Here is a 17,273-nt window from a genome sequence, read left to right on the forward strand (position 1 = left end):
CTTATTCTACGAGTTTGATGCCACTATTAGGAGTAACAGTTATGTTGCTCTTTCTTGTCAATTAGTTGTCTGTCTCAGAACCTACTTAGGAACAGATGCTATTGAGGATAATAGGAAAAGACTTCTCAATTTTCAAGGGCAGATGGACTGTGTCCCCATCTATTTCAAATGAACCATTCAATTATTATCTAATTCCTTATCTTTCTGCTCCTGAATTTCAATTCACATATTTCCCATTAAATGATACACTTAATGTCACACCTTACCCCTCTGTAAGGCATAACGTGATCCCATAGTATACCTAATGAATTACCGACTCCGTCTACCGATAACTCATTAAATACACTGCAAGGGATTTTAAAATAATTTTCTTACTTTTTGAAAGTGGTGAGCTTTTATAGCAGATATTAAAAACATTTATTTGAAGTTTTAAGACTAGTTAAAATTTTTGTCCATTTTTATTTTTCCGCAAATTTAAAAAAAAATTTGGCAGAGTGTCGGCTGTATTTGAGAAAAATAAAAAATTTTACCTGTAGAAAACACTTCCAAATATATCACTTCAACCAAAATCAACCACCAAATTCAACTCAACACAATTTCTCCCAACTCCATAATTCAAATCAATATTTTACAACTCAAAATGTCAATTCAATTATTTCCATAATTAGTAATAATTAAATTTATACACATTGCATTAAAGAAAAATTCATTTACATTCATCAACCCAAAAATTACATTAGAAAATCCAAAATAATATTATTACAAAATCTATACAACTGCTAAAGATCAGATTATACATGTACATACAGTTACATACATCAAAATAAACATTACAATCAGGGTATAAAATTATACCCGATAAAATCTCGAGGATGTAGCTCCCAGATCCTCAGCAGCTCACTCTGCTGCTCTACTGGTCTCTCTATCTGCGACAACAATAAACAGCCATCGCTGATTACTATGACTCAGTAGTGTACAACATACTAAAATAACATTTTATGCATAATTCAAATCACATTTATTCAAATATGGTGCTGAAAATGAAAAGTAGATACAAAAGACAATTTATAATTTTAGTCAAAACAGTCTCATTTCGGAAGTCTCAAAACAATTTTATAAAAATACATAGTTATATCATGCCATCAGTATAATGTTCATCTCAATAGCCAAAGGCTTATGAGGAATCTCAAGGCTAGCTAGCTCAATCTATGGGTACCCATTCAATTTCTTCCTCTACTGGTACACACCTCAACACTTCAGCCAGAGAGGAAATCAAAATTCAAAACTAATTCCTCTCAATAGTCATGCTAGTGAGGCATTCAAATATATAGTCATGACACTGTGGTTTCAAAACTATCTTAGCAATTTACTAAATATTTATTGCCAAATCAAACACATACATTTAAACTTTACAACAATTTAGGTACAATTTGTTCATTTCAATCACAAATTTGCAATAAAAATAAATCACAATTCATTTTATATAATTGCAAAAGAAATTTAAAGACAAATTTTATGTTGTGCGCAAACCTTATGCGAGTCGCCTCTAGGCCTTGACTCGATATCTTGGGTTCTTTCCTGGTATTTTTTTCAACTGAAACACACAATTTTACAGTGTTTCAGTATCACAATTTATAATAAATCCACTAAAGAATTTCACAATTACTTATTTCGAGTCCTAATATGCTTAAATTAATGTTCTTAAAATTTTGCCTTTCGGGATTACTATTCAAGATACTATTCAAGTTAAATTGTTGACTTTTTCATGCTTAATAGGTATGGGAATTCAATTTCACCCACATACCACATTTTGGTTACCTAATTTGTTGGTTTTGGTTGTTTCCTCAAATTTTAAGTCTCTTAGGTGAAATTTCAAAATTTCAGATTTACTGTCCTGTTTTGCACTGTTCCATTGGTCATGTTACTATTGGAATTTGGCAAAGTGGCCTTCATAAAACTTGTTCCTTATTGTCTTAACTTAATTTCCTTTTTGAATCACTCCATTTGGAGCTTGGTAGCCCAAGTTATGACCATTTGAATAACTCCATTGGTCATGTTACTGTTGGAATTTGGCAAAGTGATCTTCATAAAACTTATTCCTTATTGTCTTAACTTTAATTTCCTTTTTGAATCACTCCATTTGGAGTTTTGTAGCCTAAGTTATGGCCATTTGAACATGGCTGGCCGGATTGGTCTAACTCAGAATTTCTGGGCACCTAATTTGGTTCTGGCAGTTTTGAATCACTAACTTTGGATGGCAAAATGACTGGGTTATGGGCAGAATTTGGGTTGGTGTTCTTCATGAAAGTTGTAGTGCTATGTCATACCTTTCCAATGCCACAAAAATCAGGTCATTTGGACCTATATAGCTCTAGTTATGGCCAAATGAACAAACACACTGTTCATTTGGTCATTTTGGTACAGTGGCAATGCACTACACCCGAGTTTGATCTAATTGTTCACTAGGCTATGGTTATTTTCTGGGCATGCTTACTAAATGAAAAATGGTCCATTATGTGTCTAGTTTCATTTCCAATTGGCCTCACACTAATTGGGTTGGTAAATTTTCAGTTTTGATTCCTGAAAGGGACCTAGGTCAAGCTGCTAGAATTTGATCACTAACCAATCCGAATTGTAACTTGGTTCTAACAATTCACACACACCACAAATGGTCACAATTGACCATTTCTTAACTCAAGTAAGGTCAATGGCATCAATTGATCAATTCCACAAATTTTTCCCAATTTTCCAAGATGCCAAGAACCCTAATTACTCATTTATGTAATTCAATGAAATTAAAGTGTATGTACATTGTCCATACAATTAATTTACCTCAATTAGCCATTTAATTTCATCAAAATCACTCAATTCCTAACCTCACTTAGGCTGGCCGAAATCCCAATTCCTCGCCCAACAATTGTTTTCTTTTCATTTTAAGTAAATTTCTTGGTTAATTAAGCCATAAACACAACAAATAAGCTAAAATTTTCAAGTTAAATTACGTACCTCCACTTGAATTCCAATTCTTCACTTCTTCTCCTCTTTTTTTCTTTCTTTCTTGCGTAATCACCTTGTCTAGTGTAGATTGGAAGCTTTTTAGGGTTTAGGGTTGGAATTTATGGGATAAAATCAAGTGATTCAAGCTTTAAAAGCTTGTTAATGGAGGTTGAGCAAATGGTGGGTTATGGGAGTGGCGGCTGCCAAAAATTTAGAGAAGAAGGAGTCATTTTTCTATTTTAATTTTAATGTATTTTATATCTTTTATATGCTTTTGACTTGATCAATTAATGTAGGAAAATTAAAATTATTTATGATGTCACATATGAGCTCATCATGGTGATGTAATAACTTTTCTTCTCTTTTTCTATTTTCATTTTTTTTCATTAGTTTTTTAATTTAATTTTCGATCCTGAAATTTTAATTTCTCTGATTTTATTGGACAGTTAGGTCAGGAGTTTGCCCTTCGCTGGTTCAATCCGGTTTGCAAGTTATTCCATATTTATTTCGGATCCTTGACCTAATTATTTGACCTGCTTAACAATTCTTTTCTGTGATTTTCTCTTTTCCACTGTATTCATAATAGTCCTAAGGACCGCGTCTCACATTTTCCGGTTCAGAATTCGAGTTAAGATTGACCTCATAGTCACTTCCTGGGAAGGTCACCCATTGCTGTGACTCCCGGCTCATTTAACCTCTTGTGTTCTATTTTTCTTATTTATACTTAACTAACTAGTAATTACTAATTATTTATATTCATGGCTTATCTAGGTGTTTTAGATGTGATTCTAATCTCCTTAATTGTCCGAACTGACATCGGTCACTGGAACAGTAAAAATATACCAGGCTATGCAAATAGGGGTGTTACACCTAAGTAGGCCATTATGGTTGCCTAATTATGTCTCTATCTTGCCAATATGTTATTATGATTTACACCCGGTTGAATTATGAAATATCATTCAAACTTCCCACTCCATGCCTTGATCTTAGTAGCTTCAGGTTCAAAGTTACATGTCTATTGACAGTGACACTGACTTCTTTATGCAGAATGCAAAGCCTAAAAGTTGGCAGCAACTCAAAGAAATTCCTTGACTTGATCTCTTTGAAATGAGTCTATTTTGTTTTGTTCATAAATAAAACTATTTTAATGTTAAATGTAACAGCCCAATCCATCTCCAGTCATTATTGTCTGCTTTGGCCCGTGGGCCTCACGGATTTGTACCTTGGGAGGTTTCATTCCCAAAAGCACGCTGACCAGGTGAGGAAGGCTTCCACGTATATGGCCCAAATCTTTTCTTCTCGTTTCCGATGTGGGACACGAATTTTCCACCCTTGTGCGTAGTTGGTTGAACAAGCATGTCCCAACCCCATCCCTGGGTTGTGACAAGCCCACCAGCTTCCGCCTGGTGCGTCCTCGCACCACACACCGTACTAGAGGGAAACCAGCTCGATACCACAATGTAACAGCCCAATCCATCTCCAGTCAGTATTGTCCGCTTTGGCCCGTGGGCCTCACGGATTTGTCCCTTGGGAGGTCTCATTCCCAAAAGCGCGCTGACCAGGTGAGGAAGGCTCCCACATATATGGCTCAAATATTTTCTTCCTGTTTCCGATGTGGTACATGAAGTTTCCACCCCTGTGCGTAGTTGGTTGAACAAGCACGTCCCAACCCCATCCCTGGGTCGTGACATTAAATCTTTCATTTCAAGAAAAAATGAAAGAGATAAAACCAAATTGGAGGCATTATTATCCATATATGCATACTTCTGCAGTTCAGCTTTCCACAAATCTGTCTGTTGTGCTTAGTTAATTTGGCAGCTATACTCTCAACCATTATGTATCAGAGCTTGTAATAACAGTGCTTTTAATTTCCACATTGAAATAATCCAAATTAATTTATTATGACGAAATATATATATATATCCCATTGTCACATATATATTTTTCTATTCATATGATTTTAATTAAGATTTAAGAATGAGAACTCATAGTATGAAGACTCCAATACTGTAAACCCTTATTTTGTAATGAGTATGTGCATTGAGGCCGTGGGAAACTCGATGATGAAAAATTGTATGACTATAAGATATAATTGAAGGCATGGAACTGAATTATTAATTTCGTAGCATGATCTTGAAAAAAAAAATAATAATAATAATATGCTTTTTGGGAAATTAATTTAATTTAAATAAAATTTTATTTTGTTTAAATTTAATATGGGTAGTTCTTAAATGAACCTAATTGAGTTTAATTGGGCGTCATGGGCCTAAGAAAGCCTAGTTAGAAATTTTAAATAGGACCCATTTAATTTATTTTTTAAAAATTAAAATAAGAAAATATATTTTTCTCTATCCCTCTCCTATAAAAACTCTCTCTCCCCCGTTGGCCCCACTCTCTTCCTCACTCCCTATTGGTGCCACCCCTATCCCTCTCTTCCTATTGGTTTGAACACCTCACCCATATCTCAGTCTCATCCAAACTCCTCAATCCCAGTTGTTTAAGTTATCTGAACCTTATCACACTAGGACTTCAAACCCTACCACACCTCTTCCTCACTTTCTATTGGTGCCTTCCCCTTCCCCTCTCTTCCTATTGGTTAAAACACCTCATTCATATCTCAGTCTCACCCAAATTCTGTAATCCTAGTTGTTTAAGTTATCTGAACTTTATCACGCTAGGACTCCAAACCCTATCACACCTCTCTCCCAAAACTCTATAAATACCCCGTTGAAAAAAAAAAAAGAAAGAAAGAGGGAAAAAGGAAAAAAAAAAGGAGGGGGAGGAGAAGAAAAAAAATAAAAAAATAAAAAAGAAAAAAAAATTAAAGAGAGGAATAGCCAAAATTCTTTTAGTTCTTCTTTCTTTCTAGCGATATTTCTTAAAGGTTAGTTCTTTTATTTTCTTTTCAAGATCTATGCCATGTAATGTTTAATTCTATGTTCCTTGTTTTTTTTTTAATTTATTTTATATGTTCATATAGATCATGTAATCATATTTAATTTGAGGGGATACACAACTCTACATATGTTTAGTTTCTGTCTCTTATATTTTTATTATTTTTCGTTATTTTCTGAATCTATAAAAAATTTTGTGAAAATTATATTCATATTCTACACGAAATTCTATTAATTTTAGGCTCAAGAATCACTAAAAAAACTTTAATATTTTGTAAGTTATGGCTGTTTGAAGTTAGGGTTCCTGTAAAATCTGATTTGTAGGATACCCGACTTGTGGAGCCCACATCTCCCTTATTTCTTAATATTTTTGTGTAAATCTAGTGTCTAAAATTAATTTCAGAATCTTATGAATCTTTTCCAATTGGTTTTGCATTCATATCTGTTGTGGTTAATGAGTTATGAATTTTATAAAAAAGTAGTATGATTCTGTCATTTAGAAAAGTTACAATTTTGTAGACCATTCGGCTAGGGTTTTGTTTGATTTATAAATTTTATGATCTTGTATGATATGTAAACTATCTTCTGTAATTTTTTTTATGATTTTTAGGCATGTTTAACTATTTTTAAAAAATTGGATTTCTTGCTACCGTTAATCTGTCAGAATTTGAAAATTGTATATTTATGCATGTTCTTGTATTTTCTTGGGTTTTAATTGATATTTGATCTATTTTTCTGTATTTTTTTAATTCAAGAAGTGTTATGAAGTGTTTGAATCATGTTAGAAGGCTTAGACCATTAGATAGTTGTAACTAATTAGGAATCTTAACCCTTTAGGAGATTAGAGTTAGAATCCAATGTAAATTGTTATTAATATTTTCTTTATTTCTTTTATTTTCTTTAGTTTCTTTATTTTTTATTACAAACAAAATTGGTAAGTAGCCTTAAGGTAAGTACTAAAGAGGGCATTTGTGTGGAGCTTATGTGGAGCTAAACAGGAGTAAGCCAGGGATATCATTGCCATACTAGAAGAGAAGACCCTTTTTTAAGGGTAGCTTGCCCCAATGACAACTGCATTTACCAACAGGTAAGTAGTTATAAACTCCTCGAATAACCATTAGCATGAAATTGTAGTAATAATAGAATTTTTATTTGGTAAATTAAAATTAACTTTGTTTTTAATTTAACCGACTTTTGCATGTAATTAATTTAAATAAATATTTTGTAAATTAAAATTAATCTTGTTTGTAAATTAAACTAACATTGGCATGTAAAATAAATTTAATTTAACACTTGGTAATTGTAAAATAAATTTGCATGTTAGAAATCTTTATTAGGTTGTGATTGTTTAGGCCTTATGTGATATTAGAATAAATTATACATATACATAATTAACTTAGTTCAATTATCCTTAGAGTAACTTGGTGAAAATTGATTAATTAGATTAAATAGAAATATAGTATTTGAAATTGAATTTGTTTGTAAATTAAATTCTCAATAATAAATTAATTTTAGTCATCTGGTAAATATCATTTAAATAATTAGCAACCTCATAGATAGGAATTACTTGTGCATGAAAATTGTGTGTAAACAACAACCCTTTTGTGAATTATTTGCGTTTGTAGGATTAGAATTACATTTTTTAGCATGAAGTTTAATAAATGAATAATAAACAAGACTTTTAGAAACATTAGTAGAGGACTGACACTCGAATTAACGAGGTTAGACCAGGCGTAAGGGGTGCCTAACACCTTCGCCTTACGTACCCACTATCCCGAACCTAAACATTGGGCTATGGTAATGACGGTTGTGGAAACTCTACAAGGAGTAAGTTGTCATCCATGACCCTCAAAAGAAACACTAAATATGTCCCGGTTATTACCCGGGTGGCGACTCCTATCTATCTATGCCTTCATGGCATAAATCCTTAGTACCGTGGTAGTGTTATGGGAAGACGATACTTATCAGTGGTTTGATTCTATTAGGATTGTATGAAATGCATGTCTAGGAAATGTTGTCTAAGGAGGTAGTACTTAAGTGAGACCATTGTAACTCCACCATCTTTCCTGGGCATTACCTGGTGCATTTTATATGATTCCAATAGATGATATTTCGCCTCACGCCCCCCTCCTACAAATACTAGTGATGTACAAGCTGAATGGTTTGCTGTCACATATTCTCATAAGTGATGTCCCACAATACACCTTCCTTATGTGGTTCTTAGTTAATGTGTTGTTGTTGCAGATAAACTTTTGGTCATGGGGACCAAGTGGCACCATTTTCATGGGTTTGAGCTTATTATTTAACCTTCCCAAAGGAATCCCAACTAAGCAACCTGTGAGAGACAAAAACACCCATCAAATGCTTTAGAGTTGATTTTGGATTACATCTGTTTCTAACCATTGTATGGCTGTAGTTAGCAAACATTTTTACTACTTTCTTTTTCTACTTTGTACTTCTTGTCACCGTCAGTGACTGCCAATTAGTAATTGAAAAAATCTCAATTACCACCTTTTTTTTTCTTATTATTTCGATCAAATTCCAATTTAATAAAGCTGAATGATGAAAAAATATTCATATAGCTGACTCTAACTAGTTTTAAATTAAGGTTTAATTGTTATTATTATTGTATTAATTCGATCAAATTCGAACTCAAGATCTCATTATCTTAGAAATAATTTCAATAACCTTTTAATCTCTTACCTAGTCAATCAAGAATTGGTTTCCAGTGTAGTTTCTATAAATACCATCATACATATACAAGACATGAAATCCGTATCCAGCTTCTAAATCCCTAGTACCGAATAAGGTCAAGCAAAAGGTCCTTAACTAGGGCTCCATCCCCATACATTTTCATGGAGGTATCTGCCTTTCTGGTTATGGCAAAAAACTCACTTACACAACAAAAACTAAGGTGATATCACAGTTCTTGCCTCATGACAAATGTGTAAGTGTGATATGGCTAATGTTTTCTATGATAATTCCAAAGAGTCAGCTTTGCTGGCAAATGAGTTTGCTTTCTATTGTATCAATTACAATTGAAATTTTAGGGCTAATTCAGACTATCCACCTCTAGAATAGAATTAAAACAATATATTGTAGTTTCTTCTGTACGAGAAACAGAAATCAAATATTTTATATATTTTAGTAAATTATCAAAGTTTTGGAAAAAAATCTATTAGAATTAAAGTTTAAAGTTTTGAGTAATTGTAACTTGTACTTTTTCATCATTTTGAAACTTTCTCTCATTTTTTTAGTGGATGTAAACTTTATAATCAAACCATCTAAATTTTATATATATATATAAATATTTTATACTATTTAAGTGTGATTATATGCGTCTTAAATCTGTGGGCTGATTATAACATTTTCCTAGAGGATTTACCATTATCTAAAGGGAGGGTTGACCCATATGGTTTGCAAAAGCTTGTACTACCTTACTACAACATCAATGAATAAAAAAATATATATTTTTTTTATATATATTAGTTTGCTTTAATCATTCAAAGACATTGATTCATTCCCTAAAACTGAAGCAACAAAGAGTTGAAAAAAACTAGGAGGAATTTAAGATCAAAAGGTAGAGTAAAAAATAGTTTAAAAAAAAATTCATTGAATACTAAAAAGTAAGACCCCCACCAGATGGATTGGAAGGAAAAAAACAAAAGTAAAAAACAGAGGAAATGGGTAGAGAGAGCTAGAGAAGAACAAATAGAATATAAATGGTAGCCATACTTGAGTTGACTTGAAATAACAGCTCATTTTACAAATAAAAATACATAATGAGGTATGGAGATTATTACAAGCATAATTTCATGGAGATTATGTATAATCAATAATATTACATGTTTTTTCAATCATTAATTATCCCAATTGGATGTCTGAATTAGGACATTGCCAGAGGTCAAGGGTAAAGCTTCATCATAATGTAAGAACAAGTAGGAGACAGGCTATCACAGAAATACAAAATTATAATACATGATTAATATTAATTAATTTCTTATTTTAATTAACACAAACTAAACTACATTATTGTTGTTATCATTCTGGTGGAGGTGAAGGTTCTTTCTCAAGTCTTAAACGTTTTTATGACGATTATATGTAGTCAAGGAATTTAAACCTTTTTTTAATTTTTCCTTTTTAAATTTCATGTTCTTGTATGCCCACATGCATTCCTTCCCCTTCCCTTCCTTAGAATATCTTCTCATCCATGCGGACAATAAAATAATTCATTTGTATGTGTAATATATCTCTTAACAACTAACTTCAAGATATGTAATCAAACAAATCAGCCAATTTCTGATTTCTCTAATCAATTCTCATCAACATTATTATTATTATTATTATTATTATTATTATTATTATTATTATTATTATTATTATTATAAGAAAAGGAGGGCCAAATCCTAAATAAAATCAAACTAACACAAGTGAGAGTTAAAAAAAAAATGCCAATAGTGAGATTTAATCCAACCGTCAATGGTGAGAGCTTTCATTTTTTATCAATCAGGATTCGATCTTCCATTCCATTGGAGAGCATTCTAAAATTAGTTAAAATTCATTAATGCAATATATATATATATATATATATATATATATATGAGAAAATCTACCCTTAAAATTGCTAAAAGAAAAAAAAAAAAAAGTCTTATACATTCAAGTTAGTAAATGTCCAAGGAAAAAGCAAATACTCAAAGTAATAAGGGAATTGAATTTTGTACCTTGATAAGTGTCATGAGCCATATTTATAGAGTTAGGGATGACACCTTTCCATTATAGTCGAAATTTTGCCAGTTCATATCCAACTAATTTCCTCCATATATCATGGAAATGCCATCTGTCATATAGCTATATTTTCAACGAAAATATAGTATATCCTAACAGCATGTGCTTATCTTCTAAGATAATTCATTTTATCTAAATACCTTGACTTATCCTGATTATTCCGTATCCTATCCGAACACTTTGCATCTTACCTGAACATCCTATGTTCTATCTGGACACTCTTACCTTATTCAAATATCCTTATTTTATCTAGATATCCTGTGTCTAGCTATGAGAATTCAAAACCAATATAAAGTTTACTTTAAGGATTATCTCTAATTTTAGGGCATACTATATCTACAAATGGCAATGGGGCAGGTGGGAGGCGGGGATTGCTCCTCCCATCCCCACCCTACAGGAGTTCGGGATTGGGATAAAGCATTCTTTGCCGGGGTGCAGGACGAAGCGAGTTTCCCTGCGGAGAATTTTCTTTTTCATTTTTTATTTTTTTCATTTTAATTTATTAGTATATAATATAAATTTATTTATTAAAAAATAAAATATAATTAGAAATGCAAGTTTTACACATTACTTTAACAATATATTTACATATTTTGTTAAAATTATAATATATAAATATATAAAAATAAATTTTTTTAATAAAAATAATAGTATATTATTGTGTAGGACGGGTTACAACGTTTCGGACCGAGAAAAAGGTCTTCTCGTCCTCGCCCCACACGAATCAAGATCGAATTAGGATCGAAAAAAATTGATAGAATTTGGGGTGGAGCGGGCCGGATTCTTAAGCTTTTGCCATCCCTAATATATCAGGCATTTGCTCATGGTATTGGTATTCAAGAAATTAATTAAGCTGATTTAGATATGGCGTTGTATGATAAAATGATGTTATATTGAGTATGCTACTAACTTGTAATAATTCATCCAAATTTGTCTTCATTCCAAGTATCAGAAGTATACATGCCTTTTTTTTTTCCTAGGAGGACAACTACATTATTGAAATTGTCGTATTTAATTATATACAGAAGTGCTCCATTTTAGTTCCTTATATGTATTATTTTGGCTTTACTCTTGCTACACAATCATAGCACTTAAATTAAGTCATAAATTGAATGAGGAAGACGAAGGAAAAAAAAAAAAAAGGGAGACTGCATTTGAATGATTACTAATATGAATTAATCTTCAAGTTTAAATTATGGGAATGAAGTTATCAGTTAGTTTTAATTTAAATTAGTTTTAATTTAAAAAAATTATCTTGTTATTTTAATATTTTAAATTTATTTTTTAATTAATATATTTAAGAAATTATTTTTTAAATAGCAACTCCATAAATAATACTAAGGATGGGTGTGTAGACTTCTAAGAGTTAGCGTACCCTGCTAAAATTATCATGATTTTATTAAGGGTGTGACTCTTTCCTAAACCTGTATATGTGCGTATTTATTTTCGATGAAAAAAGGTAAAATGTCTACAAATGAATCAATGTAGGTGTGTTCGTAGCGAAAAGTTCAGGACAAATCTGTTAACAGGCTGATCCTTCGAATTTCACATTGATTGTGAATGAGTGTGAATATGTACTTTTAAATATTAGTGTGCCTTAATAAAATTGTCATGATTTTACTGAGAAGCATATCTCTTCTTTAAATTTATATGTGTACATATTTATCTTTGATAAAAAAAATAACTCTAATAATAATACCAAATATATCCATTTCTGTAGCTATCATAAAATTTATTGTGGACTACTATAACTACACATCTTAACTAATTATGGGTATTTCTTGTATCCAAAAAAGAATTCCCATTCTCAGTTGTTGTGACTGATTTTGTAATAGGAATCTTAGGGTAGACTTGGTTTAAAAAAAGGGTATTGCTTGAAAATGAATACCAACTAAAAAGTTACCAAAGAATTTAAAAACACTTGTCAATGAAAATAAAAGGGAAATTGCTCTGTGTTTTGATTGTTATATTTGTCTGATGTTTGCTTCTGTACGTCACTCACCATAAGCATTTTACTTGGGCTTTTTTCTGAGTGTAACAATTATACAAGTTTAGAGAGTGCATCAATGAAATATCTGCCAATAGCCCCACCAGCAGTACCAAAGTCATAAATTCTCTAATTTTGATGGGATACGTGCAAGTCAAAAATTATTGGCAAACATCTGCTTCATGCAAACCAATTGCATCAGAGCCGTCCATGGCTGATACAGCCCCACCTTAGGAGGTGGTCCCCAGATGCTGAGGTGGATCATCCAATGACTGAAGAATAAAGAAGGAGCAAAGCAAAAATCATTTATAAATTTTGAATCCACAATCTTCAATCACCCTCCTGAATGTGACTTTTCTTCTTGAGGTCTTTCCTATTAATTTGATTCCCTACCAGGCTGCCACTTTATTTTCTTAATCTCCTTATCATCTCTCTCTCTCTCTCTCTCTCTCTCTACATATAACATATTCCACCACCCCACTTCCAAGAATCCATTTCAAATCCTGTTCTTCTGTTGCTGACACAAAACTTGCCACGTTTGAAAAGTTTCTCTTGCCAGCATTGCAGGTTCTTTCTTTTGTTGGACTCCCACATGGGTAGGCATTCTTGCTGTTACAAGCAGAAATTAAGGAAAGGGCTTTGGTCTCCTGAGGAAGATGAGAAGCTACTGAATTATATTACCAAGCATGGACATGGGTGTTGGAGCTCTGTCCCTAAATTAGCAGGTGCCCTTGTTTTGTTTCAAGTCTTTCTAGTACAATTACAATGCAACAAACAAAAGATTGCCAGAATACTGAGTCTAAGACCCTTCTTCTCCTTTTTATGATTATTGACAGGTTTGCAGAGGTGTGGAAAGAGCTGCAGGTTAAGGTGGATTAACTACTTGAGGCCTGATTTGAAGAGAGGAGCATTTTCTCAGCAGGAAGAGAACTTGATAATTGAACTCCACGGAGTTCTTGGCAACAGGTAGTTTTAATGTTTATGTATTCTTTCATCATTTTTCCTTTTCCATCCATATGTATCTATTTGGATTTTTGGTAATCAATTCTTTTGCTTTTGTTGTGTGCTGCTTCTTCAGATGGTCTCAGATTGCAGCACAGCTTCCAGGAAGGACTGATAATGAGATAAAGAATTTATGGAACTCCTGCATTAAAAAGAAGCTGAGTCAAAGAGGTATTGACCCCAACACTCACAAACCTCTCTCTGAGGTTGAGAATGATTATAAAGAGAAACAATCCACAAACAACAAAAACAATGAGAAAGCTTCTACTGTATCTAATGTTAATGAACTGAATCTCATTGAGCCAGCAAATTCAAAACCATCTACTGTTTCTTCCAACTCCAAGATCACCTCCAATAATGATCACAACAGCAACTTGACACCCACCGCACTAACCCAAGAATTCTTCCTAGATAGGTTTGCTACCTCTTATGAAAGCTCCACCACCAGTTGCAGGCCATCTGATTTGATGGGGTATTTCCCTTTCCAGAAGTTGAGTTATAAGCCCACTATGGGGCTTTCGGTTAATCCAAATACCAGTATCTGCTTTAATTCAAATTGCTCCTCTTCTGAGATAATTTCTGAGTTCGATTCTTGTATGACACCAACTATTCTCCCATCCCTTTCAAGCTCAATGTTTCAAACTCCTATACGCGTAACGCCTTCGGTTAGTCTTCCATCCGATAATCCTAATTCTGTAGGCTCTTGTGAGGTCAGTGGGATTCAGAATTGGGAAGCCAGTAGCTTCAGTAACAATGGCAGCAGCTGCAGCAATGGAAGTAGTAGCAGTATTGAACTGCAAAATAACAGCACCTTCTTTGAGACCAACACCTTCTCCTGGGAGGAAGCTCACCTTCGCTCTGTTGAAAATGACCAAGCTTTCATCAAATGGTCTGAATATCTGAGTACCCCATTTCTTATTGGAACTACTGCCGTACAGAACCAAACATCTCGACCTATGTACAGTGAAGTAAAACCAGAAACACACTTCATAACAGAAGGGTCAAGTACTAGTTGGCAACAGAACCATCACCATCATCAATATCATCATCATCCACAAGCTTCCCAGCCATCAAACATCTATGCCAAGGATCTGCAGAGACTTGCAGTGGCTTTTGGACAAACCCTTTAGGTTGGTTAATTTGTGTTTAATTAACATGTGCAGAGTCTAATTCAATTATAGAAGAGTTTTTTCAGTTTGAGATGGCTTGGGAAAAAGATATATGTCTTCTTGCCACAGGTGTGTGTGCTATAGGATTTTTCTTTTCATTTTGCAAATGTGTTTGGTACAAAACTTTTTAGCTTTTTCATTATGTTTTAAGTATTTGTGATTAGCCAAATTAAGCTTATTGTATTATTACTTATCCCTTTCCATTGAAAACTGTAGAATTTCTGAATCAGGCTTTTCTGGACATATGCTTCAATTATTCTGCTATTTTCTTTTTCTTGGAAGAAGGGTCGATCTTGCACAGCAAACACGACCCTACTCACAATTGCTTGCGCGTGTACCAATTGAGCTAACCCCAGTTGATTCAATTATTCTGGCTCAAAAGGTAGTAGTTTTTCTGCAAGCAATCCTTAGCTTTTATCTGCAAATGGGAATTTGACAATAATCACTACCTTTGCTTCACCTTTCCAAAGTGAAAATCCTCAAAAGATTTTGACTCTATGGGAAAGCACATATCTCTGAGTATCTTTTAGTTTCTGGGGATTCATATTTTGCTTTTAGTGCCATCCATCTTTTTCTTGTATTGATCCTTTTCACATTAAAAAATAAATAAAAATTCAATGTTGTGTGCTTTTCTGTAATGCAAAATTCAAGGGACCATCTTTTCTCAAATGGGTGTCTATCATTGTCTCCTAGAGATGTAGATGGTTTTCACATTTTGACAGCCTTTAATCCATTTCCATTCCCTCTTCAACATACAGCTGTTGGAAGACAAGAAACTATAGTCATATAGAGTGAGCCTTTAAAATCATCCGGGAAGGGAAATTAGCATAGTTTAGTTTCGTTTCGCCGTTAGATCGAGGATACCATGACTGCAAGTACCAAAAGAAATTATAGTTGTCCTCCTCTGGATTACCTTATCCCAGAGGTATTGATATGCTTACAATTCCATCCCAAAGTAAATAATTGGGGCAAGTAAAAGCCTCAAGCCCCACAGCAGCTAACATTTAGCAATGTAACAATCCTCTTCTAGTCAATAGGACTAGCGACTTCCAGCCTGATAAGGGCCATACATTCTGCCTGCAAACTTTTTCCTTGAGGTACTAACATTATCTCAAAGGGCATTGTGGTGAAGCAAGAAACTTCCAATTCAGTTCAAGGCAATGAGGATATTTAAATATCAGGGAAATAATTAATGTGAGGTGACAATCCATGCCAGTAATCATATTAGGACACTGTCCGCAATGTCCTTGATGTGGGCCTATACTTTTTACTTCTTCTGTGAAGAATAGTAAAAGGGGTCCCTACAATGGGCATCCATTGATGGTGATTCTTTAACAGAGAAAGAAGAAGAATTTAGTGTTTTCTTGCGAAAACCAAGAGGATCACCTGGTAGGATTATTGAGTATATATTCAATTGGGGAAGTAGAAATGATATCTGCAATCAAAGACTGTCATACCAAAAAAAGATAATTAAATATACATGTTTGTGTCCAATAAATTACAAGCTTTTTTTTTTTTTACTGTTTTGATTTCATTTGCAATAAGTAGCTGCTCTGTGATTATCTACCAGAAATTAGTAGAACTTGAATAAAATTTATGGTCCTACCATTCACAAAAGGACATAAATTGCCCCATAACAAGGTTCTAATGCATCAAAGTATCAAAATGAATTAATAGTGGGTTACCATTTATTTATCTCAGACATACGACAAGAAACTTCATGTTTGTCCATGTGCAAACATACCAAAAAAATATTCTCCTTCAATAAAATATGTTCAAATCTTTCTTTGCAAGCAACCCCTCATATATATATACATATATCCTCCAAACACATGTGATCCAAATTATTGGGTCTTCCTACTGAGGCCCTGCAATCATGGGTGCAGAAAAGCTATTGTGCAGAAATGGAAGACTAAGAGAGACGGCAGCAAATGGGGTGGCAAAAGGTTCCTGCAATAGAAAAGTAAACACTTTATGCAATCTTTGCTTTTTCTTGAAATAGTATTATAATAGGAAATTAAGGGTCAATTTTTTAAATGACTTATCAGCGAAAATGATGATCAAAATAGTGATGATGATGATGATGATGATGAAAGTAATGATGAGGATATGTAAAATAACATTATCAGAAGAAATGTGTCGGTGATTTTATTTTTTTAAAGAGAAAGACATTTGCAATTGCGTCATACAAGGGAAATTAAGCCAAGGTGATTAAGATTTAATTAATACTAATAAGACACAAGTTTCAAATAAGATTTGATGGAGAGAGACAGGAGGAGAATGTACCGTTATATTCTTGCATTCACAGTGAAAAGAAGAGGAAAGGGAATCCTGGGCTAGGTTCAACTATTAATCACGAGGAATTATTGTGTGATCACAGAGCATATGCTCTCTTTATATAAAATCATGGATTTCACTCTTTATAAATATGAAAAAAAA

The 17,273-nt window shown here is 33.2% G+C and overlaps 1 protein-coding gene across 1 annotated transcript; it reads left to right on the forward strand.

Annotated features, from left to right (window-relative positions):
* Nucleotides 1-13,082: 13,082 nt before the first annotated feature.
* Nucleotides 13,083-15,063, forward strand: LOC110634884 (transcription factor MYB61). Its single transcript, XM_021784061.2, has 3 exons — nt 13,083-13,388; nt 13,500-13,629; nt 13,742-15,063. The coding sequence occupies exons 1-3, from the start codon at nt 13,256-13,258 to the stop codon at nt 14,793-14,795; spliced, it is 1,317 nt and encodes a 438-aa protein (XP_021639753.2). The 5' UTR covers nt 13,083-13,255; the 3' UTR covers nt 14,796-15,063.
* Nucleotides 15,064-17,273: the final 2,210 nt, after the last annotated feature.

Source organism: Hevea brasiliensis, chromosome 3 (assembly GCF_030052815.1).
Source record: "Hevea brasiliensis isolate MT/VB/25A 57/8 chromosome 3, ASM3005281v1, whole genome shotgun sequence".
Taxonomy (NCBI): Eukaryota; Viridiplantae; Streptophyta; class Magnoliopsida; order Malpighiales; family Euphorbiaceae; genus Hevea; species Hevea brasiliensis.